This window comes from Lagopus leucura, unplaced genomic scaffold, assembly GCF_019238085.1.
Source record: "Lagopus leucura isolate 7727_CA_CO unplaced genomic scaffold, USGS_WTPT01 Super-Scaffold_100030, whole genome shotgun sequence".
Taxonomy (NCBI): Eukaryota; Metazoa; Chordata; class Aves; order Galliformes; family Phasianidae; genus Lagopus; species Lagopus leucura.
Window position 1 is genome coordinate 4057052 of NW_024962281.1, and position 25021 is coordinate 4082072.

The following is a 25021-nucleotide window of genomic DNA, read 5'->3' on the forward strand; positions in this document are numbered from 1 at the left end:
GTTTGCCTCCACTAGAGGGTTATCAATAAAGACTTCACAAGCAGTGCTGCCCAGAGAAGTTGTAGATGCCCCATATGTGGAAGCATTCACATGCAGAATCACAGAACGGCCAGGGTTGCAAGGGACCTCAAGGATCATGAACCTCTAACCCCCAGTCACATGTAGAGCCACCAACATCCCCATTTAATGCTAGACCAGGCTGCCCAGGACCCCATCCATGGCCTTGAACACCTCCAGGGACGGGGCAATCCAACCAGCCAGGTTGGATGGAGCCCTGGGCAACCAACACATAGCAGGGGTTGGAACTGGGTGAGATTTAAGGTCTCCTCCAATCTAACCCATTCCATGATTCTATGATATGATTCCATTCCCTGTAAGTGCCACACTCAATATTGGACTATCACCCACACATTCCAAACTCTGCAGAGGCAACAGCCACGTGCTACAAAACACTCCCAGCACATTACCATATTGAACTATCAGGGGAAAAAAATGCATCTGGCAAGTTTCTCTCTGAAAACACATCATGCACAGATGCTTTCAGCAAATTGGATCCAGTTGGGATCAGAGTCTGTGTTCAGTATTCAAGGATGGTCACTTGAGAGGAAACGAACATTTCATGATTTTATCTATGGCTCACAGTTGATCCAGGTATTTTCCCAACTGGGAAGAAACACTGATCAGGAAACACCTCCCCTGCTAAAGTTCTTAAGTTATTTTTTATTCAATAACATCACACAGATCTAAGTAGTAGTTAGGCAAGGGTTTAAGTCAAATCATCACAGAGTCATACAAATTGGAATCTTTATGCTATTCAAAAGAGCTTACTAAGAGCTGCTTGAAAGCTTCTCTGAACTGGTCCAGAGAAACCATGGTGAACTCTGAAGCTTCTACTTCCTCAGCAGTTTGAGACAGAACCCCACAGGTGACAGAAGTCACTGCAGCTTGTCAGCACCCCATTACCTGCTGCTCAGGAGCAATGTTACCAAGAGATCCCAATTATGAACGAGGACCCCAGAACTGTTTCTGGCAACCAGAACAGCCTCCTGGAGTGCTTGGTCTTGTCTCATTCCCTAAAACATGAGGTACTCACACACCAAGTGCAAGTAGCTGGAGAAGTCTGAGAAGTACTTCCTGATTATCCATGCCCAAACATGCACTTGCAAGGTGGTTTAACCTAACTTCAGCATTATCTTCTGGTATTTCTGCTGTGGATGATGATGACACCGGATTCTGGAGCTGCCAAATTGGCATCATTCATCCAGAACAAAAAATAAAACCTAACAAAGAATAATCACATAAATCAGAGTCAAATATTTGGACAGATTTTTACCTTTTAATCATGACAAAGATTTGACATCTTCTCATTCACAGACGCCTGCTCACTGAAGTGCCAAAAAACCAAACACCTATAAAACTTAACCAGCAGACAATTAACTACATGAAGTAATGTTACAAATGAGTCTTTCCATTTTCTAAATCAACAGGTCATAAAATGAACCACAGAGATAACTGTTAGTCAATTTCTTCCTCCAGTCAGCCCATGAAAATGAAGTCACTCTTTGTGTTGGTTTATCCATGTCTAACTCAATTAGTGTGAAACCTGTATGAGAACCACATCCTGATGTTTGCTGCCTGGAAGAGTAAAACATCCCTGATGTGGACCCCAGGCCAGCAGAGCTGTCTGTCATTTATCTCACGAGCCCATGCCATTCTGGCACAACACAGGTTAGGAGTTTTTAAAGACATCTGATTTACTTGAGGAGTGCCCTGAGGGGTCAGTCTAGCATTAAAACACGTACACTTCTCGTACAGGTCATACAAAAGGAACATCTGCTGCTGATTCAACTCAAACTCATAACTAATCACTATAAACAGTTAAATATCTCTCCAGTAAAAATTCTTCAAAAGGAGTAGTCCCTTCTCATGCATAACAACATCATTATTCAGTTGCTGATTACAGGAATGTCAGGAGAAGGAGGACTGCAGTTAGAGAATGGAATCATTCTCCTCAACACAATCACAGCAGTGTCCATCAGGTTAGACCCCTGATTAGTGCTGGCAAGACTTCAGCTCAGATGGGAAAAGCTCAGGACATAAGAGGGGAAAAAAAACACCTCACCAATGCACTCAATCTTTTTCAACTCACTCTTCATAGCAGAACACAACTCTTTGTCTTTCTCCCAACATTCTCCCTTAGGATTGAAGCCAGGCATGCTCATCTGCTGGCCAGTTATGGACCAGGCAGAAATGAGGCTTCACGAGCATTCGTGCTCCAAAGTAACCCGTTCCCAACTAGGGCTGATCTGCAGCTGCAGGCCCCCAACTCGCCGTACCCACAGCAGCCCCAGCACCTGCATACCAAGCAGAGCCCAAAGCACTGCAACAGAAAGCTGAGTAGATACCCGAGTAACCTTCCATGTATTTGTGTGAGGAAGTAACTTGGACAGAACCAGCAGGAAAAGGTGAAAGCCAGAGGCAAAGCAAAAGAGAAGAAGAGGAAAACCAGCAGCTACCAACTCCATCACGCTCAGGATAATAATGGTTACTTTCTCAGAGGAAGGGAAAAGAAAGCTTGACCTAGTGTGAGATACCTTCAGAGGTACATCACAGCACTACGAGGGATTCTGCTGTAGGCTGGCTAAGTCACTTGCTTTGCACATTTGCAGCAACTGGCCATCAAGGGAAGGAAGAAAGGAAGGAAAATTTGCTGCAATAAAACCTTCCCAGCAACCAAAGGCACTTCTGTGCATCTCAAATGAACTCAGCTGTAAAGCAGGTGGAGAGGTGAAACCACTGATGTGGTCTCAGGAGCGAGGTGTTAATTTCATGACTACAGTTCTGCTGTGTTATGTCAGCTTTCAATCTCACCTGCGTGTCCTAAGCAGCATCATACGTTGCCACTAGTTGCAGGAGCATACTGGGACAGACAGACAGGCATGCTACTCTCATGCAGTCCCAGCACCTCCCAACAAGTGCAGGAGCCCAGGACTATGTTTTTACCCTGAGGAGCAAAGGACCTGAGCTGTCAACCACTTCTCTTACAGGTTGCCATATTCTTTCTCATATGAAAGAAACAGAGTGCTGAGGGAACAAGAGAAGCATTAACGTAAATGGGCATTTTTCAGGTCAAAATCATCCATGCCATTTATTTTTCCAAGCCAAACTTATTTTCCAAGCTATTTTTCCTCGTGGCTAAGCAGTAGACACACACACTAATTAAAGTGTTTGTTCAACTCTGAGGTCAGAATTAGCAGAAAGGCTTTTGGTACTCAGAGGAAGAAAACTGGAAACCATCCTAAGCAGAGAAAGTTATTTGACTCACTGGATTTCTCACAACCTATTGCTTCCTGGGGATAATTGCCTTACTTTAATTTAAAACTTGAATGCTTCAGTGCGTTTCTGCTGCAGTTCACATACCAAGGCAGACTTCTGCCTCTGCCTTCAGCCTCAGCACTTCTGGACATCACGCTCACAGATGCCAACAAAACCTCCTGGCCGTCTGTCTTGCTGTGCCCTCCCAAAGCCCATCAGGAGGACAGCCTGCTGACTTGACTGCATAGATATTCGAGCACACTCAGTCTTTTCCCCCTGACTGCAAATACAAATGCAGAGAAGGACACAGAATACCATCCACATCTGAAAAACATGTGATACTCTGAGTCTTACAGTCACAGCTAGCTGTGAAGCTGTGCTGCCCTTCATGCCATTTGCAAAAACAGACATAGGATGGTCCTTTACCAGCAAGCCATTTTATACCCACCTACACTGAAGCCTGCCTGGTGAGGCAGAAACATTCAGGACTATTTTATCCTAACATGTAAAAGCCTTGGATGTCTGCCCAACACATTTACAAGTTATTACATCTCTCCTTGGTACTGCACATGCTTTGAAGGAAGAGAATAACAGGGAAGCGAGATCTTGCAGAACTTTTGCCACAGTTAAAATACATGCTTTTTTATCCATCCAGAAACAGTTCTCCTCCCATTATTCAAGCATCACTCTCTAGAAGGAAAAGGACATTATTTTATAATGCTACACATCTCCTGTGTAAGGGGTGGTGAAAAGTCAGTTTGGAGAGGGAGATCAGCCCACACTAAGCAGTACCACAGCACAGAAGGCATTTACAGCAGAAACACTTATCATGTGTACAAGCATCAGTGTGAGAACTCACAAGGGCATGATTCCTTGTGGTTAAAAGCTCAATCAACAATTAGGTTTTGAACTTTTAGGTGTGTGAAAACACAAGGTGCCTGCCTGAAGAATTCCAAGGACAGCCATAAACACTGTGAATATGACAAACTCAATTAGTTCTTTAAAAAAACGAGTCATTGATATGTTCATTCAGGAAGTGTTCAGCAGCACGTTATCAGGTTTTGAGCCTTAAGTCCTAAACTGAGACACATTTTTTGCACTTAAGGATCCATACTTTAAGCTTACATCTACCTGGAGCTCTACTGCAGCAAATCCCATACTCTTGGGACAACAGGTCTGAATCACGTCCATGGAGCAAAGCACAGACCACAGCCAGCTCTGAGCATGGGTTCACACACGATTAATCTGAGTTTTACAGAAACATTTGCTTACGTTGTTATTTCCAGTCACTGCTCTCAGTGGGAAGCCTGCCTTTGGCTTTCTGCAGTAAGAATCAGGTGCTGTCAGCCCGCTGGGACCTCGGGATGCAGGTGCCTGCTGCTGGGCATGCAGCCCCTCTTAACCCAGGCATCCTCAGGCTCCAGCAGACCTGCTGCACTGCGGAGGCCCCACTGTGCCCAGCCACACAGCTCCAGCTTGTCCCAGAAGTTGCACCCAGGCGCTGCCGCCGAGTGGAAGATGTGATACAACCACCACGACTCCTTCCAGCAACCGCAACGCAAAGCGTACCAACACAGAGCTTTGATAAACATATCCTCCACCTACTTCTGTGCAGCTTTATTCACCTCAGTGGACTATATCTGCAACTTACGTCGGTGTTGAATTTTACAGCAAAGCAAAAGCTGTGAGAGGAGCTTTTTACACTGCTGGTATGAGGTTGGCATCTCTGCTCTACTGGAACAAGATCTGTGTGCCTGCAGCCAAAGTACACGCTCTTCGAAGCCACAAGTCAGTGCCAATATAAAAATCTCCTTTTGAAACCTCAAAATGGACTTTTATGAGGTCCAAACTACCTATGTGAAATCCAGCCATCACATCAGGAAGCAGAATTTAATCCTCTCTTCCCAGCAAGAGGAAGAGGTAATGTTTTCCTTGGCAGTTAGGTCTGTTTCAAATACACTTATTAGGAAAACCACAGCTGGATAGAGGTGAAAAGGTGCATTTTCAGAGCAGATTCTATTTGGTGTATGTAGCAAGTACAAAGTTCATCTCAGCAATGTAAAAACTAAGGCACTCTTACAGCTTTGAAGAAATTAAATGCTTGATACAACAGAAGCTTTAGATGTCACCCATGAAGCGCTTTGTGTTGATGCACAGCCTTGGACATGCAGATCTGGGCACTCAGATGTGCTTCTTTCAGCCCTGCTGCTGGAACGAGGGCTCCTCAGGCATTCCCCTCCACTGCACTATCCAACACCTTTTGTAGTCTGACATTCTGGTTAACCAAAGAAACGAGTCTGCCTACTGATCCTAACTACATTCCTAAGCAGCAAGAAAATAGCATGCACCTTTCCAGCTGAAGGCAACGTGAAGCTCAGCTCAAACCATCACCAGCAGCTCTCCTCATTCAAGACATTGCTTCCCATGGAAGTTTGTGACTCTGACAGCCACATACTTCACCCCAGGCAAAAGGGCATGAAATTGTGCCAACTGGAGAAAGGCATCGCAGTTGGTGAGGAAATCACTTCTTACAAGAAACACACTCAATCCCATATAGACAGATATTAGGCTGTATGAGTTTCCCAGCAAGAGGAGGTTGTGCACATGGGCAGAGCCAGATGCCACCCGGAGCAGCTTCTGAGCTGTACTTGGTCCTTGCTCAAGGCATACATTAAAAAATAACAAAGGAGCAAGAAGATTTGTACTTCTTGGGTTAGACACTGGCTGCTAAAATGCATGTTTGTCTGAGTTGAGGGCATGGAAAGTTTCTGATTTTAAAAGGAATTAATCCGTTTAACGCAGACTGTATTAATTACGGTTTATTGCAGAAATGTATTCTGTGCTAGAAAAACACCACCACATATTTATTGAATTTTAACCATGATTATTGTTTTATTGTTTCATAAACTTTGAAAATGTCATGATCTATTTCATCTCAGACTTTCCATCTAGAAAACATTACATATGCTCTGAGAAGCCAGCCCGGCTGCACATGTATGTACTACAGGATTCTGTTTGCAACAAAAATTATCTGCAAGCGATTCTCGTGGAGACCAATCTTTACAGGCATTCTGTGAAGCCAGAGCTAAATAAGAAACAGGGTTTGCAGAAGACCATACGTTTTCCTGCAGGCAAAAAAGAAAAACAACAGGGTGTGGGGGAAATACAACCAATACGTTAACTGCAACTCCAAGTTAATGGGAACCTATGATGTCAGCAGAAGCACCAGAAATGCCTCGCTGTGATGCCAGAGCTCAGTGCAACAGCCTTTAAGGAACTCATGCCCAACGGCATGCAAAAACCCCAGCAGTTCTCTTGGTAAGTATTTAATGGGCACCAAAGAAAAAAAAAATGCATGATATGGAGCAGACAAGCCAAGTAGCACTGCTAGAAGCTTCCATCTTACTAAATAACAGTGCTGGTCCACATGCCCACACAATGAACTCCCATATGCCAGAATCACAGTGCAGTCACTGCAGGCAGGTCAGCAAACCAGCCTCAGTCCTCACTCTCCCCACTGCTACAGCACCACTAAACTCCCAGCAATGCTTCTTTGCTCCAGCCCTCGCAAGCTTCAGATGCTCTCACCTATGGAAGTGGCCATGCCTGCAGACCAGTCCTCCCTCCTGCTTCATTCCATCACCCCTGTTCTCACATGGGAATTTCATTTACAGCCCTCTATTGCCACCCATATGTCTTCTCTGGATTCAAAGCAGTGAAGAATTCAAATTCTGTGGGATAATGGGAAGACACGTGGTTCAAACATTTTGGATTTACCAGACTGATTACAAGGACTTGCTATGTTCTCCATCTTCCCTTGCTGATTTTCCAGTCTCCAGTGGGACAAGGGAGCTGCTCAGACAACAAAGGCTGCCTGATAATGCCTACAGTTCCCCCAAGAGCTGCTGAACTGATCTGACACCACATTCAACACATTCAGCTACAGACAATCTGAGTGTAAAAGCCTTGCTTTAGTTGGCCCAACATTAGCATCCCACAGAGAAATAAAGATGGCCACTGCCACACTCCTTAATCATAATTGAGCCTTTATTAATGGTGTGCAATTTGGAAATTGCAGCAGACTCCGAAGTGGGGAATTCTTTCCACCCTGCCACCCGGGAGCTGTTACTGCACACAAGAGTTGCAAAGCAGCATGACCAAATCATTGACAACCAACCTCAAAGCTGTGAAAACCAAGCAAACACTGGGCCACCAAGTGTTGTGAAGGCAGGGACTCATCCTCCACCCCGACCCAAGGGGCTCAGGGAACCAATGGCCATAAAGCCTTCATGGCAAAAAGCATGCAACACAGCAGTTGGTCAAAACAATTCATGAATTCCATTCAAACTCCATTTTCATCTCCCAGAGCAGTATCTTGTACCAAAGAGCCTGTCATATGTGCACTGAGCCAGGATGCTTCGTTTTAGGAATAAACAGCCACAAGGGTTCCCTCCAGCTCCCTTAGGCATGCTCCAGACTTGCAGAAGATGTTCTAGTGCTGGGCTGCTGCCTTTCAAGGAACTTATCTATTAGAGCAATAGACATTATTAGACTCAAATTAAGAAAAAAACTTACAGAAGTGGTTTTGTGTGCCTTCATAGATAGTATGCATAGTTCCTATCTCTCACGGCAGAAAAGCAGATACAAAAGGAATTAATCTACTTCTCACTAAACTGGCAGGTGCAAGACGACTGTCCCCTACAGGAAGGTACCAGTGAATAAGACTCAAAGCAGCAGTGCTATAATAATTACTTCTAGCTCAGTCTTGAACACCAACGACTGGATGTCTGACCACATGACAGCCAAACATGTCAAAAGCTTCCCACTCCTCAACCTTCAAATACACTCTGCATGTTCAAGCAGCAGTTCCACATCTCCTCCACACTATCACTAAGACATGCAACACTTAACCTTCTCTTAAACCCCGGAAAGTTTGATGTTAGCTGACGAGTTTTGAAACAGTTCGATTTACAAGTGCAAAAAAAACTAAAACAAAACACTTTTTTCCCCCTCTTAAACTTCTCTATTTGAAGCAGTTTGCTGGAATTTCTGCCAGGATCTGGTGGAAAGTTTTCACATCTGGGCTTTACAATTAAAATGTCAAGGCCAGAGATTATTTAGTGTAATAAGAAGAAATCTAAAGAAAGGACACACATTTTTAAGAGCCGTTCTTTGCTGAATTATGCCAAGACCATCTCCTCATTCTATATAAGCCAGTATTTCATATACTGAATATCACCAGGATCTAGCCAGTTTGCAACTCTGCTGCTTTGACCCCTTCTCACCCCACATTCCTCTCTCCTTCCCCAGGCACCCTGCAATGCCTCAAGCATCCCATCACAGATTCTGCCACAAGCACACACAATTTGATCTCCTGTATTAACAACTACAATTTGAATAGCTGCAAAAGTCTGGTTTATTAATGCCTGACAGAGATGGCAGTTCACATCTGTGTTATTCAGCCACACATTTCAACCAGTAAGAGCATTTCTTGAAATCAGATTAACTATTTCAGATCCGAGGTATGGCCAGGCAAGCAACACAGTAGTTTAGCACAGTACTTCCCCATCCACCTGCCACAGATTTGCAATGGAGGTTGTAGGCTTGCAGAGGGATGTTTACAGCAAACTGGTGGCATCAGAACAATGTGCTCAGCCAAAGAACACAGACAGCGCAGCCGAAAGGGTCCCCGCAGGTTCTAACATGAAGAGGTGCAGCACACCACCATGACCCAACTCAGAAAACAATTTCTCCCTGACAAGGCTATTAGTCCTGCATCTGATCTCTCCTGGACCTACAGGCTGCAAAGCAAACCTCAGTTGTGCTAAGAGCAAGAAGAGCACAGCTTTGGACAGCAGCACCCTCACAGAGCTGCAACAAACAGCTTCACCATCTGATAACGTGAGCCAGAGCAAAGAGGAAATTATTTTGGCAGAAGAGAGCAGAACTGGAACTGAAAGGTCAATCTATTTAAAGAGTGGTACCACAACATTACAGAATATACAGTTAAACTGCTTGCAGGAAATATGATATTCTTCTGGGTGATCTGTTCAGCAAAGGATATCACAAAAATTGGACAAACCAATGCATACACCAACTTAATAAACATCTCTAAGTCCCAATAAAAGTCTTTCAACCCTCATAAAGAATAAGTAAATCTGTGAACAATAACCAGAACCAACGCTGATCAGCAAAAGCTAGAACCAGCACTGACTACAACCCAAGGAGCCATTCTCTCCAGGAGCTTAACTCGATAGCACAGTGGTAAGCCAAGAGAAGGAGCTGCTCTGAAGGCTTTTGGAGGAAGAAGGGCTTCTGACCAAACCCATCTTCAAACAGTTTGCTGCAAAGATGCATACTTCTGTTCTGTATGGTTTATTCACTGCAGTTTCTTCCTGCTTCTCTGAGAGGGGAAAAGGTGTTTGACTTCGTAGCAGAAAAATCAGCAAAGGATTCAAGAATGAGCCAGCAGTACAGCAGTGTTCAGCAGACAGTGAGATGCAGAGTAGTGAGCTGCAAAGCAAATTCACTCTTGTGATCAGTTTGTCTGCAGCGTTTGACTACAAACTACATCAGTTTTCCCCCCAGAGTCACACCTTACCCAAGGTGAAAAACACTGATGGTGAAGATTTGTCATCTTTTGTTTTGAATATTCATATGCAAACCCATTTTGAGAGGGTGGGAAGACCATGAAGGAAATGGCATGTCAAGATGCACAGGCTGCTAAGGAAGATAAGCAAACCAAAAGAGCTTCTCCAACCCTGCAAACAAAGAACTTCAGCTTGCTAGTCACTGTGATTTATAGATGAGAGCTGAAGAGTCGCATGTGAACACAAAGTAGAGGCTTAAGTGGTAACACATTAGCGATGTTTATACATGTAGACCAAACCCTAAATAAAGATCCAGGCAGCAGGACATGCACATCTCTAGTGTATTTTTTACCTAGATGTGCTGGAAAAAAAAAAAATAAAAAAATCTGCTTTTGGCTGCAGCTCTCCAATTGATTGGAGCTGTGAGCAATGCCTGGCACTAGAAAGCTTCAGTTCAGGGGAACCATTTATGGTTCCAGCCAGCAAATCAATTTGTGCTCCTTAAATATACATGTGTGTATATACAAAAACCCTCTCTGACTTCAAAAGAAAACACAAACAAACATGCAGCTCCCTCAAAACCACGGGGAAGGACCCCGTCCTTGCAATAGTCCCACAGAGGTGTTCAGAACACGACCTTCACATTTTCCCTCCCTGGAAATGACAGCCTCGATTAGGACTTGGCTGCACAAACCTGATGAAGCGAAACAAAAACATCTCACAGCCCGCAGCACTCCTGGCTCCCCTTCAGCACGCTGGCAGCCAGGAGGACTCAAACCCTCTGCCCCTCGGCTGGGCCCAACCACTCCATCCCCTTCTCTTGCTGCTTCCAGCTTTTGCACTTAAAGCTATGGGGAAAACACCAATTGCCTTCAGCATGTGATATTAGTTTATGTCTCAGGTGTTAATGGCTGCATCAACTGCAGGCCCTCACTTTATCCTAATTTGCATAGGAACAGCTTCATTAAATGGTCTGGATCAGCTGAGAACCATACTTCAGCTGGCCCCATTCATTTTCCCTTGGCAAGCATACAACTGAAGCAGAAGAAATTAATGGCCTAAACCCAGGGCCCAGTTTTACACCAAGACAGGCTTTGCAGATTTCTTCCAAGCATAAAGGTCCGAAAGCAGCCTAGCACTAACAGCATACAGGCTCAGCACCATCTCCGTACCCGCCTCCAGCCCCACAAATAGCCACCAGCTCAAGCTTCGTTAACACCAAGAAGCAGCAAATGGTAATCAACAGCCATTGTACTTCACAGGTGCATCCAGATCGAGGGTTTCCTCCCCTTCCCCACTGCATTCTGCAGCACCCATCCCAGGCAAGGCTTCCTTCATCTAGAAGGGTTTGTTCTGCCACACATAAAGGTTCCATGCACAAACAACAACAAAAAAAAACAAGTGAACACAAAGAAACCAAAACAGCAGAGACGGTAGCACACCTACACAGCTCAGCTGGAAGAGCTGCTACAGACAGAAACCAACCAGCATTATTGCTATGATGTCCTCCCGCACAGAAAACCGCTTCCTGAAGTCACCTTTCTGCAGTAAGGCCCAACTGCTCCATATGCCATTTTTTTCCCCTAAACGCCATTTTGTTGCTTCACCACAGCCAATAGCCGAGCTCAGCTCCATTGCTCCTCTCAGCCATGAGGTGGAAGTCCAGGCAGAAGGAAAGGATGGAGGGTTCCCCAGGGCATCTGCAGCGAGCAGCCAGCTCAGCAAGGTTTCCCAAATGCTTCAATCACTTCTCCACACATGAAGCAGTTGGGTGATGCCAGCTTGCAGGGGTCCCCAACAAACACACTTGCTCAGAAGGCTGAGGGAACATAGCCAACTCTACAATTTGTTCAGACTGAAGACAATAGTTCATGAAGGCAGAGCATTAACAAACCCATCTGCAAAAGCAGAGACCTCTCAGAAGCATCCTTGGTGTTGGGCCACTTCACCCTTCCCCAAAGGGCTGCTCCTGGAGGTATGTATTCGTTCATTAACTGCAGCATGGTCTACAGCAAGCAAACCTCAAGCTTCACGGAGGAAGAATTCAATTAAAATCAACACATCTGTGTGGTCAGCCAGGCCAGAAGCCCCTATGGGACAGGGCACCACGATACCGCAAACAGGGCACACAGCACCTTGCTCCAGCCTTCAACATCAGCAACATAAAGGACAGAACCCAGGCAGCCACCACAGCCACCCATGGACCAGACCTTACACATGCTCAACAACACATACATCTGAACAAATACATGTTTTCATTTGCCCTCCTGTTCACGATGATTTTCACTCCTATACACCCTCACCCCCCACCCCATATTCCAAGAGGAGAAAAAGGAATCCAGGTATTTTCAAATATTTAACTCCCACCCTCAGGCAGAAAGGCAGCCTCAAATAACATTAACACACATGCACATAAATTCTCAATTTGCTACCCCTTCCCAAGAGCTGATAAATAGGAAGCACCATGAGACTCACCACAGAGCCATGTCCCAACTCATGGAAACCTCGAGCCCTGGCCAATCCAGTGGTGAAAAGCCTCACAGGCAAGGAAAAAATGAATATGGGTCCTTTCAGGATGACCACAAGCACAGACTGCTAGAAGGGCAGCAGCAGCCCCCAGAGATGCCTGGGATGAAGGCAGCTCACCAGCTGTGCACAATTGCTTGCAAAAGCAGGTGAGAGCTACTTGTTAATGCTGCACAGTGGCCACCTGTGTGCAGAGAAGGGGTAAGCAGCTCGCTCCTCATTATAAGAAAACAGAGTGCAGCTGTACTGCTCCGTCTATCCCTGAGATATTCAGAGGAGAAAGAATATGCTTAATGTCTTTCTAGGCTTTTTAGAAAGGAAAGCAGCAGTTTGGAGTTTGTTCCTGGGGCAGAGAGGGTGCAAAGGGGGGGGGGGTGCAAGGGAACAATCTAGCAGTGCAGGATCAACATTACGAGCCATGAGTCCTAGCCTCTTTGGGGCCACTGCAGCCCCCCCTGCTTCCCTCGTTGGGGTCAGCACTGCATTTTTTCTTTAGAAGGGGATTGTGAGCTGTACAGCTGAGAGCAAAAATGTTGTGATTTCATCAACTTTAAATGTGCTTTTGGACTTACAAAGATTTAAAGCTTCGATGTAAGCAAGTTTTTAAGTCTACCAAGTGTTTCTTATTATTTAGTCCTGACAAGGATGCTATGAGGCATTGAGAGGTCCAGTGCTCCCCGCTGGGGCTGCTAGCACATCAGACAAGGGGCAGCAGCTGAAGGATAAAGTGCTCCTTCATGTGTCAGTGCTAAGAAATGGGATTTGGGATCCCAATGACAGAGCTTCAATGTGTGCTTCCCTCCGTGACTGCGTGCAGTTTTACACCCAGAGGAAAAAAAAGAACACCTTCGTTTGGTGGCAAAAGTCAAAGTCCTCAGGGAACCTGTGCCAGGCTTGGCACTGCCAGCTCAATATGGTTGCTCTGTATGGGATTTCTGCCAGAGGCATTGAGCTCACTGTATGAAGTGGCTGAAATTCAGCAGCAAGGGCATGGCACAGCCACAGGGAATCCCAGGCAAGCAGTTGAGGATATAAGATATCAAATCAATTTTACAGTAACACAGATCAACAAAACTGTTCAAGTCACACATAATTACCAAGCTCAAACCAAGTCAGGATAGAGCCACCCAGGGGCACCCATTCCCAAAAATGTTATTGCCCAGGGATGGATGGGCTCCTGTCACAAAGTCATCCATCAGGGCCAACCGGGAACAAAGAGGAGATAAGACCTACAAAACAAACCAGGAAACAACAAACCAAATAACAACAACAAAAATGAAAAAACAAACCAATGAAAAATAAAAACAGAATAAAACCCTGTAAGAGAAGATGGGTATTTATTCACCAAGGAGAAAGAATGTGCTTATCTTTCCCTGTGCTTCTGCATTCACTGAGTTTTGTTTCACACACTTAACATTAACAAGCACCAGTGAGTGTGTGCATACACATATACAGAATTACAGAAGGGATGGTGCACATGGGAAGGGCCTTCTTCCTCATGAACACCACCATGTGGCTGAAGAGAAATGTGGGGCTCCACTGCCAGGAGGTAGGGGATGGAAATGTCCCTTGATGTGATGGGGAAGGGAAGATGGAGAAGAGATCTTTCTACCTTCAGATTCTCCCATGAACTCAAAAAAAATTTTTTTTTTTCTTCTTGCTAAATCTCAGGTGCCTATTTTAACAAAACACAGCCTTCCCTCTACTCCTTTCATACAAGCAGAGAAGCCTGGCTTTTATCAAAGGCCTGAATGTGTCCTTGTGTCACTATAACCAAAGGGAACCAAACCAGAGATGAGGAGAGGGGCAGACCCCCAGGCTGCGGTTACCCCAATCTTGAGGACAAATATTGATGGAAACAGTGCAGGACTGAGCTGAAAAAGCTGTGTCTTAGGGTGCAAAGTTCAGAAAGAAAACCTGAAAGAAGTAAATGAATCCAAGAAGTCCCTGCACTCATGGCACAGCAGCCAGCAGTACGTAGCCCGCTTCCAATAGCATGTTTCACATCTATGGTCCTCCAATAAGAACCAAAACAAAACAAACCCAACAGTTATTTTCAGACAAGCGAACACCAACTGTCAGTAGCCAAGAGCCAGGCCTTCTCTTAAAAAATTGGACATACTTTCCTTACAACTCCTTACCAAGACTGGCTATTGCAATCAGTCACACCCTCAGGTCCCATTGGTGCTGTACTTCACTCTCTGGACAGGACCCTGCACAACATGGTTGAACATATTTAAATGTTTGCACAGTAGGGACCCAGAAGCATCATTATTTGGTAGTGGTTACTGCCAAAGCTTCCAAAACATGAGGTGGTTCATATCAATACCAATTGTCTTCCAGACTGATCTGCTGGGGAAAAGATAGGAAAAAAAAGAAAGAAAAAGAGAAACCTGTTCAACATCTCGCCCAATCACTTCAATTTCTCTTAGCACTGAAGCAGTACAAACTCAATTCTGCACTGCGTGCCTCGTGCTGAAGTAGTACAAACAGGGACTGCTCAGACAGCACCAAACAGGGAGAAAACCCAGACAAATTCAAGCCAGAAAGAAACATTTCCAGATGTACTGTACTGATAGACCTTGTCTGCACTACTATTTTTTTAGAGGTCTGACCACAAGTGTACAGATGGTTGGGAACTCCACTGAACCTATTTAATTTTTCTTGGTAAATACCTCCCTCTCCATGTCATGCTTGCTGGGAAACAGCCTAAGAGCCTGGGGCACCAGGGGTACAATGTATGTGGTGTGCAGAGCCTGGGCTTCGGAGGTCCACCCAGGGCTGCTGGGCACCGTGCGCTGCTTACATGGCTGAGGACCACAGTCATGCTATGAAGAGGCCAGAAGCAAAGGGAGAAATGTGGGATTTCTCTCCAGTGTGTAGGAAACATCCCATGTGGATCTGGAGCCAAGTCCTCTGCAGGAGCTGTCTTGATATGAATGGTCCCAACCAACTCACACCAATGGGACCCTCCTGGTGAGCTGAGGATTTGGGGAGGTGTTAAAGGAAAGGAGCTGTGAACCTGAGCTTCCCCACAGCAGGGCTCATTGCTGCAATGATTCTCCCCGAAGGCAAAGCGTGTGGGTGGCTTCCCACACCACAGCCCAATGGAGCAGCAACTGGTTTGTGTCTGATGCCCACCCTTTGCCCTTGGGTGGCTCTCATAGGGAGCAAAAAGTTAATTTGTATTACAGAGCCTTTCTGAGACAAAGATGAGCTTCTCTTGGCATCCAAGCCTGGTCATGATTGAAGTCGCTTTTCAAAACTGAACCATAAAGTCAGATGCAGTTCAGCAGAAGCCAAGCTCTCTTAATGTCTTAAATAAATAAATAGTCCAGATTTAAACTGTGCCAGAAACTTGAAATAAATACAACCAACACAGCACTGAATCTCTACCCTAACCAAGATTCAGTATGGCCACAGAAATTCCGAAAAGATGAATGTGAGGTCTTTCATTAATACCCCTTTCAACTTGTAGAAAAAGGTGGGCTTCTGGCATCAAGTTAACATTTAATATTGCAACAGGATCTCCTAACCGCCCTCCGCAAATCCCCTGTCTGCCCGCAATTCATCTCACACGTGTGTTTTCTAATCCTTCTTGTCCCACGTCACTGTAAAAGAAGCACAGCAGCACATACTGAGCGGGCAGGGGGAGATGCGGTGCCACTGACAGTGCCACCCCCTCAATTTTCAGTAGCTCCCTGGCTTGCTCGTACAAAAGGCTGTGAGCTCAATCCATCTGCCTCAGGGATGAAACCAAAGAAGCACACTGTTTGCACAGGCTGCCAAGTCCTGGTGCTCAGCAGTACCTCAGCACCAGCCCATCTTCTGTCATGCGATAAAACAAAGACTGACGGTGATAAACACAGAACAGGTGGAGGTTTAATCAGATCACTAAACCATGTGATTGTGACCTGCAGAGCTATATTAATACAAATGCTTGCACCCACCACAGCCCAAAGAGCCACTCACCTCCCCCAGGGCTGGATGTACAAATTCTGGGATTACTATGGGGTCACAGCTGGGAAATGATGAGAACTGTTGTCTCTTGGGTCAGATTTAGAAAAGCAGAGAGAAATCCATCCTTTTTACTGTCTATGTTATCACAGCAAGACAGGTGCAATTAAAAAAAGACCAGCACCTGACTGTCCCCTCGTGCAGCGTTATCATGAGGACCCATCACTCAGAGACCCCCATGTGATTATTGCAGCAGTGGGTTCCTACATGGCACAGCACCAACCCTGGCCATCCACGGCCACCATGTCTCTGCCATTTAGGATTAAGGCTCGGATGCACTGAGCTCAGCAGCTACTCAAGACTGACAATTTTCATGATATAAAATTCCCACACATTTTAATTAATGCAGATTCAGCAAAGAAACCCTTGAGCAAAAGAAAATCCTGCCTTGTTGCTCCATTCTGCTGGCATAATGCAAGTTGACTTCCCAAGAGTCTCATGAACGAAAGCAGAAGGATGGGACAGTCATAAAACGAGTGAGCTCTCCAATGGGTTTGACCAGATGTCATGCAGACAAGCAACCACAAGATCTGTTTCTTGTGCCAGGAGGTGCTGGGGGAAGAGTGTTTGGACAGAAACCTGCCACTGTTGATATGGGGATGGAAGATGGTTGTTCTGCAGAATAAAAAATGTAACTGGAGGGGAGCACAACCATTGAACCGATCATCACAAAGCAGAAGCCCAACAGGAACAGCTGTTTCCATCTCTTTTATACAAATGTTTCATGATCTGAACAGTTTTCCCCCCAAATCCACCCTCATTCTTGGAGTTGTCTCCAACAACTCCAAACAAATGAACTTATTCATCATCTTTACTGGTTTTCCCACTCAGCCTCTTTGCATCTTCCAAAAGACAAAAGTTCCCTGATCTCTCTCCATTTCTGCATCTCACATAACACCTGGAGCTTTATGATCCCAGCTGGCATGAGAAGTGTTTGGCTTGTGTTGGTAGCAGAGCAGCGAGAGAAAAGTGCAGCGATCCATGTGTGGATGTTGTCTGGATTCACACCCACGTCCGCATAAGCCGGGCAAGTGGCACTTCTTTGTGAACAACTGTTGCCACATAATTACTTTCTTCAAATCCTGTTAGGATCCAGCTATAGCCAGCTTTGGGTCTCACTTACAAGCTACAGTTCTCCCTCTCATAAAAGCATGATGAGGTATGAGCAGATCTGGTGACATGACAGCATGCTATTTGGGTGCCAGAGTTCAGTTCACTCTATTTTAAGGAAACTCTTACAAGAACTGAAAGGGACTCTCTTGACCAGAAATCTGTAAAATAGCCCAAAATCTACTGATAGATTTATACTTTTGGGGAATCAACCTGGAAAGATAATGCCAACACAAAGCACACTGGGTTTGGAACACGTTCCCATCCTATTGCAGAGGGGATGGTTAGAAAATGGTGGCACTACTGTCTCAATGAGACAGTGTGAAGACAGCAGGTACCAGCCAAGCCAGGCTTTTATCAGGAATCAGTTCTGCAGAGATCGCTGCTCACATGCGTGACAGCCATCCATTATTTGACCAAGGAAGAGAAGGAAACAGCTGATGTGCAGCTCCCAGGTGAGTCGGTCCATGAGCACTGACCCAGGAAGCCTCAGTGCCTCCCCTCCGGACTGGCAGCAATGACGGGGCTGGCAGCAAAAATACCACGTCTAGATAAATGACTTCATATGTCAAGACAAAGATACGGTTACACAGAGCTTCTTGAGGATACGGTCGTCAGGTTTATTTTTGTAGTTTTCATTACAGTCCAAATAACTTTGGCAGACTTAGAAAAAATAAATTTTCAGAGCTTTCTCCCATCGATGTCACCATTTTTAATTAACTTTTGCTGAAGCGGTCTCAAGACAAACGTTGCTGCAAAAGGACCAGTTCCTGGTGCACTGCTCTGAGCCTCAGTGCTCCAACGCCTTGCAAAGCCTCAGGGCAGCAGTGCCCGGCCCAGGCAGCCCCAGGCAGCACGGAACCTTTGCACACGTGGTGTGCAGACACAGCTCCAGATGTCCTCGGGACCTTCCACCAACACCCAAAAGGCGCAGGGAACGGTCGCCAGGAAGGAGCCAATGGAACATAGCTGGCAGCAGCTTTTATGCTCAAAGAGACGCAGAGCAGAGTGACATTTTTCCATGAGCTGCAGAGATCTGCGATGGGATCCTATTTTGAAAGGCTAAGATTTGCAAACGTATCCATTAAAAAGGGAGTGCCTGCATTTCTATGGCCCGTTTTGTCAAAAGCCCTTCGCAGACATTTGTTCATTATCACGTGGATGCTTTCATGCGTGGTTTCTGGGTAATTTTTAAAAATCCTGGCACAGGTTTTTCTACACAGGAAAAAATTCTGATTGTTGTTTAGTGCAAGAAAATCCTGTTTATATTACTACTGTGATTATAGCATCCTGGCCTCCTGTGGGTAAAGTCAGACTAAGGAACCAAACCCTGATGAAAGAGACTGGCACGGCATGGAATGTAAAGAACTTCTCATGAAAACTGAGGTTAGGAGGATTCAGAAACATTTAAAACCTTGAAGACATTCAGAAGACCTTTTCTCATTCTAAATTAAAGAAACCATAGAAAAGTACTTCATCTGAATGGCTTCAGTAGGTAGGGAACCATGTCCTGAGGTTACAGTAATGAGTACTTCATACACTTGAGCTCAGTAGATGCAATGCAACTCGGAAAGACAAGATCACTGCTAATTTCAAAAAGAAACACTTTCATTTGATAATTTTCTACATCTATTTAACCACTGTGAAAGAATCATGATGACTTACAAATGCAGAATTGCAGACCCAGACATAGGAACAGAAATAGCAGAGAGCTTCTATCACGCACAAGTGCAAAACAAAGAACCCGCGTTGGAGCTCAGTGTATTGCATTTGGCCTGCTGGAAAACATCTGCCATTTGTCAGGGCTACAGAGCAAACAGAGTCCTCTCCTCCTTGATCTCCAGCAATTAGGGAAATTCTGTTGTGCTAATTACCTGGAGAGACAAAGCAGGGAGAAGACAGATAGCAAAGTGACACTTGGAGACAACATTTACACCAGTAAAAATGTGGCAGATATTTCAAGTTGCTGGGAACCACAGAGCAGATGTTCCCAGCAAGATGGAAAAGCCCATCCACGTGCTTTAAAATGTAAAAATTATCATTAAAAAAAGTGCAGCAAGACAGCCTCTGGCATTGCTGAGAACGCAGAGGTATGGAGGATTTTAAGCCGTCAGTTCCCTCAGAACACGTGGTTTGGATTGCCCAAAATGGAGCACCGCGCCGTCCCACAGGCTGAAGCACCACTCGGCCCTCGAGTTGCCCAGCCGTTATTGGGAAATATTTGTCACATATTAACTGGAACATCAGATTACCACACTGAGTATTTAACACTGCTTTGTAACATAGACATACGTTCAAAAGCGTACGATAGCCTCTCATCATGGATTCAAGATGAAGACGGGGATACGCGTCTCCCGGCAGCCAGGAAATCAGTTTGGGCTCCTCAGCAATGTTGAGCACAAAGCCTCAGGAGGTACAGCTAAACAAAAAGGCACGCGGCCGCAGCAGGCACACAGCTGTGAGCAAGGAGTCTGCAAGCACCAAGGTTTAGTTTTGCTTTTAGCCCACCTCCACTTGCTCCTGAGCTGAAGGCTGCCCTAAATGCCATGTAAACAAATGCTCCTGCACCTGCTGAGATGTAGCTTATGGGGAAGGCGATGTGAGGACCCCATCCAGGGGGACAGGCTGAGTGTAATGCAACAGGGCGTCTCTGCACAGCTCACCAGGCCTGGCTCAGTGCATGACAACAATAAAAAGACTGAGCTGCTGCTGTGCTGCGAGCCAACATGTGGGGACAGCCTGTCCTCAGCCTGGCCAGCATCAGCAGCACGCAACGGCTGCAGACCCCAAAATAGCTGCAAGCACTGAAAATTGAAAGGCTCTGCTCCTCAGCACAGCAGGGCCATCATCTCCACCACCCCAACCTCACCACTACTGAGCCACCTCCACCACCCCAACCCTCACCATTGCTGGGCCACCTCCACCACCACCCCACTGCTCATCACAGTGGGATCAACATCATCTCCCCTTTCCTCACTGCACCAGGGCCCACTCTGAACCCACTGCTGCCCCCTCAAGACACCCATGAATGTATTCCTCCCACTCCTCACAGAAATTCCCTAACGATGAAGAAGCAAAACTGACACAAACTGTTCCTCTCCCCTACACCCCATCCCGCAATGTTTTGGTGAATAGATAAAGCAGAACAAATCTCCACGCATCCCTGTGAATCCCACAAATGCAGGTGCTGAGAGAAAACACAGAGACCTTTCTGAGCATCCCGAACATCAGAGACGTGGCAGCAGCTTTATTTAAGCTCTTTCCCTGTTGCTGTAATGTTTTATGATCGGGATTTCTCTGTGGCCCTGATGAAACGGCCGGGCCCCCTCTGCTGGCCGCCAGCCCCAGCACCTCAGCACCCATCCAGACCAGAAAGAAGCAACAAAACCCCAAAACAGACTGCATTTAAAGCAAAATGGGTCTTTTACAAAACAAACCCAGAGCACAGGGGAGCTGTGCGGGTCTGTGAGCGCTGCTCATGCTGGAAGAGGCAGCGGCTGCCACGGCTGAAGTGCCAGCTTCAAGTTTTGGGGTTGCTGGATCCTTCTGTGGAGCAAGCGAGCTGGGGCCACACTGATAGTTTGCAATTTGGCACCGAAAAAAGCATCGTGTGTAAAAGTTCCTTTGATTTGGTCCAAAATAGCTGTTAGATTTCATGACAGCTCCACAGCACATCCCCACCTAAGCACAGCAGAGGGGCCCAGGAGCAGCCATGGCCACCCCAAAGCTCCCTGCCAACAGACAAGCACTCTGCTCACAGATTACCTGGGCATTCGTTGCTAATGACTGTAACAAGCAATTCAACAGCACGTGGGAAAGCCTTCCCCCCTCTCTCTTCCCTATCTCTTGACCAGCAAACCCAGTGACCCAGAAAAGAATTGGGACCTGGCAACAAAAGAACTCTTAAATCTCAATTGCTTTCTGCAGAGCAAAGGAAAAGCTCCTTGACCACTTAATCACATCAGCAGTGCCCTCTGCATGGGCCCAGCAAGAGCCCACAGAGCCAATGGGCTGTGCTTCAGAGGGCAGGAAATAAATTTGTCCATCAGACTCCAAGGAACTGAAAGCAGCCCTGGTGTGGCCAATGTGGTTGGGTTCCAAGGCACACGGGACACCCACAGCTTTCCTCCTGACAGCCCGCTGGTGCCACTGCAGCAGGACACTGCAGAGAAGCATTGCTGATACATTTCCGAGGCCATTACATGTCATCTTACAGGGGAAAAAAACCAACCAACAGACACACATCTTTTTTTGTGCTGTAAGTATGGACAAATAACTGAGCATCCTGCTGTGATTCTTATCCAGGATGTCAGGAAAACGTCAGACATTTGCCTGCAGTGCTGCTGCATGCAACACTCAGGGTGGGTTTTCTCTTTAAAAGCACAACTGAATGATCTGCTGCTCACGGGGCTTTGTAGCAGACCACTGCATTCCCAACCACCAAAGCACTGCATATCTTTCACACATCTTTCACTACCTTCTGTAGGGAAAAAAAACAACAGAGAAGGTTGGAAGTGCCTCAGCCCAGAGTCATTCAAGCCATCAGTGTGACAGCACAGCACTCACTGAGTCTTGCTATAAATGAGATTCCTTTACAAACGAATCTAAGCTGTTTATTGTTTCCAAGGAGCATGCACTTCCACAGCAGAACAGGAAGTTTTGACAGTTTAAGAAGTTCATTAAACTCTGGGAGGAAATCTAAACAATCAGCGACAGCTTTCATACGGCAAAGCAGTGCCGGAGATGTCGCTCCCTCCTAACAGCAGAGAGGCTGCAGCTTTTAATTATCACACTTGCATTAAGCCACAGTGATTTTGTTACTGCTTCTAAATTGTTTTGGCCCAACACCCGGTGCTCACAACCGAGCAAAGCTGTTCGCTCCGCTGTTCATACAGCTGAAGATCCAAACCTCCAACTCCTTGATCTATATGCAGGCCATAGCAAGGCGGTGGAAGAAATCAACAGCCCCCCAACACGAGGCAGGGATTCAGCTCGGAGAAACATTTTTTACATGGTATAGGTGGATACAGAGCTGGCAGCTCCCAGGCAGTGCGGTGTGGCTGTGCTGATCCCTCTGCACTTACCTGGTGGGCACATGCAGTCGGACGGAGCCTCTCTCGCCGTCCGCAGCTTCGCGAGTCCTTCGCCCAGCTTCTGTTTGGAGAAGGAATAAGAACAGCCATTTAGGGAACACGTTCTATCTCACAGCATACTGTGTGTGCATACCAACAGCCCAAGCGTCCAGTGCGCTTCCTTTGAGGAAGACGGTTTCACCCTGCTGTGTTTAGCTTTGCAAGACAAAGCATAGAGCAGCACACAATATATTGAATGTTTCAAGCAATGACGCCCATTCTGCAAACCCCAAAGTCACCTGGGCCGAGCCCCATGGGCTGAATTTGTGCACATGCATGGGACAGTTACCAGTCGTTGAGCTTTCTCAGTGCATTTGTCGGCAGAAGCAGTGCTGCAGAGAACCCTGTGCTGCTCCACTGGCCAAAGGCAAAGTGATGCAAATGCTGCTCTGCCACCAAGCACAGCAATGCAGGTCACCTAGCAGGGGATGCTCACACAACACCTGATGCTGCTGATTTTGTATCTGTACTCACGCTACATGAAGCACTACGGTTCTCTTTAGGAGCGGGGTGAGGGGGTGATGGGCAGACACTGTGGTGCTCACACACCCCCAGATCCACCTCAAGACCAACACAGTGCCATCGTAAGGCGAAGAAGTGATCGGCGGGATTACTATAACAAGTATAAATTCCCCAAATCTGCCCACGTGGCATATTGCAGACAGATGTGAGCACATTCTGCCTGCTCTCTAAGCCAACCAAAATGTTCGTGCCTGCATTTAGGGCAGTGCCAAGTTGGAGTTACTGAGTCCTGATGACAGGCAAGTTATGTGAGCTGAGGCACAGTGCTCGTGGCTGGGGTAGCCCTGCAAGAGTAGGAGCAATTCCTCTTCACTCACAGTCATTACTTTCTGAGTCCTTTTGAATCCTCTGACTCACCCAAAGCATCTACCAGGAGAGCAACAGCAATCTGGTAACTGGAGTCTGTACTCCAACATTTACAAGAGAGAAAACTCATGTTCTTATTGAGCTTTGGGTGCTCAGGCTTGACCTTTATGCAGCTGATGATCAAGTCTGTGTTCAAATGTCTGATGACTGCAGACTATTCAGGAATTCAGCTACCTGAGAGCTAGATTCTGGTCCTTTATTCTGGAGATTGTTTTCTCTGTTGCTGAAATGCTGTGCATCCTTTTCGAGCTGCTTGAATGTGATGCATATAGATCCTGAAAGCATCCATGTGGTTTCACAGCACCAGACAGAGAAGCTGTCCTAAGGGAAGCATGAGAGCAGCACACACGCTTTGCTTGAGAGAAAGCAGCAAAAAAGTGATCTAAAGAGACTTTTATGACATCCACTTAGAATCTAACAAAGTATCACTGGAATTTTATATGTTTTAAATTACTTGGATGGCGAAGGTGCTCAAGGAAAAGAGAAGCAGCTCTGCCATTCTTTCATTCTGTAGGCACTGCTGGGAACACCAGGGGAGAGCCTGCCCTGTCCTGGATGCTGGAAGGAGTCCTCTGTTCTCCCATTGAATTGTTCTCCTCATGAAGCTGATTAATCCGGACACTCTCTGCCTACTGCAGACAATGAATCCTTTGTGAACAAAACGGTCTGGCTTTGTTTACAACAACTGGACGCTCCTCTCATCCCCACGTTAACTTTTTCACTCCAGCACAAATGTGACGCGCTCCGAATTCGGGCTTTTGCTGTGGACGCAGTGGAGATGCCACCACACTTTGGACAGCACTGCTGGGAAGGCTTTGGAGGCATCAGCCCAGGACCCTGCAGGGCTAAAGGAACACACGAGGGAAAGCAAAGGTCCTGTAACCCCAAAGCCGTCGTCTCTGTGCCATCAGATGGATGCCCATCACGAGGCTAGAAGTTTGACTGCAGTTGTCCAAATTGGCTTTCATACACTTAACTACACACTTACCCCTTCTTTATTACTTCCTATCCCCTCTTACTCAGCAAACACTTAAACAACACTCAAAGCAATGCAAACCAGCATGTTTGCGTTGCGCCTGCAGCTCTTCCATACATTGCACCCGCAGACCCCAGGAGCAGCACAGGCAGTAACTGTGCGCGCAGTGACGGAGAACAAAGTATGAGGGGTCGTGCACAGAGAGCATATGGAGCTTTGGTTTCACTTCTGAAATACTGTGGTAAACTTCAAAGAAGGACCAGAACGGAGTTTAACAAAAAAACTGACCCCAGGCATCGGCTGATGTTTGTGGCCATGGAAATATTCCCTCTCTCCCAAGAAATTCCCAAGCACAGAAGGACAGATGCTGCCCAGTGAGAGCCTTATGTAACGAAGAGGAATGTGACCACGATACAGATGTGTTCTCGACCTTTATCATAAATGAATAAGCTCGTTTACAGTGGTGA

At 46.2% G+C, this 25021-nt stretch overlaps 1 protein-coding gene across 1 annotated transcript in view; it reads right to left on the reverse strand.

Moving 5' to 3' along the window:
- COL23A1 (collagen type XXIII alpha 1 chain) overlaps positions 1-25021 on the reverse strand; it is a 148809-nt gene that overhangs the window by 122682 nt on the left and 1106 nt on the right. Inside the window, exon 2 of the mRNA XM_042881805.1 lies at positions 22643-22712. Within this exon, the coding sequence (XP_042737739.1) occupies positions 22643-22712 (70 nt within the window). The remainder of the gene's footprint in view (positions 1-22642; positions 22713-25021) is intronic.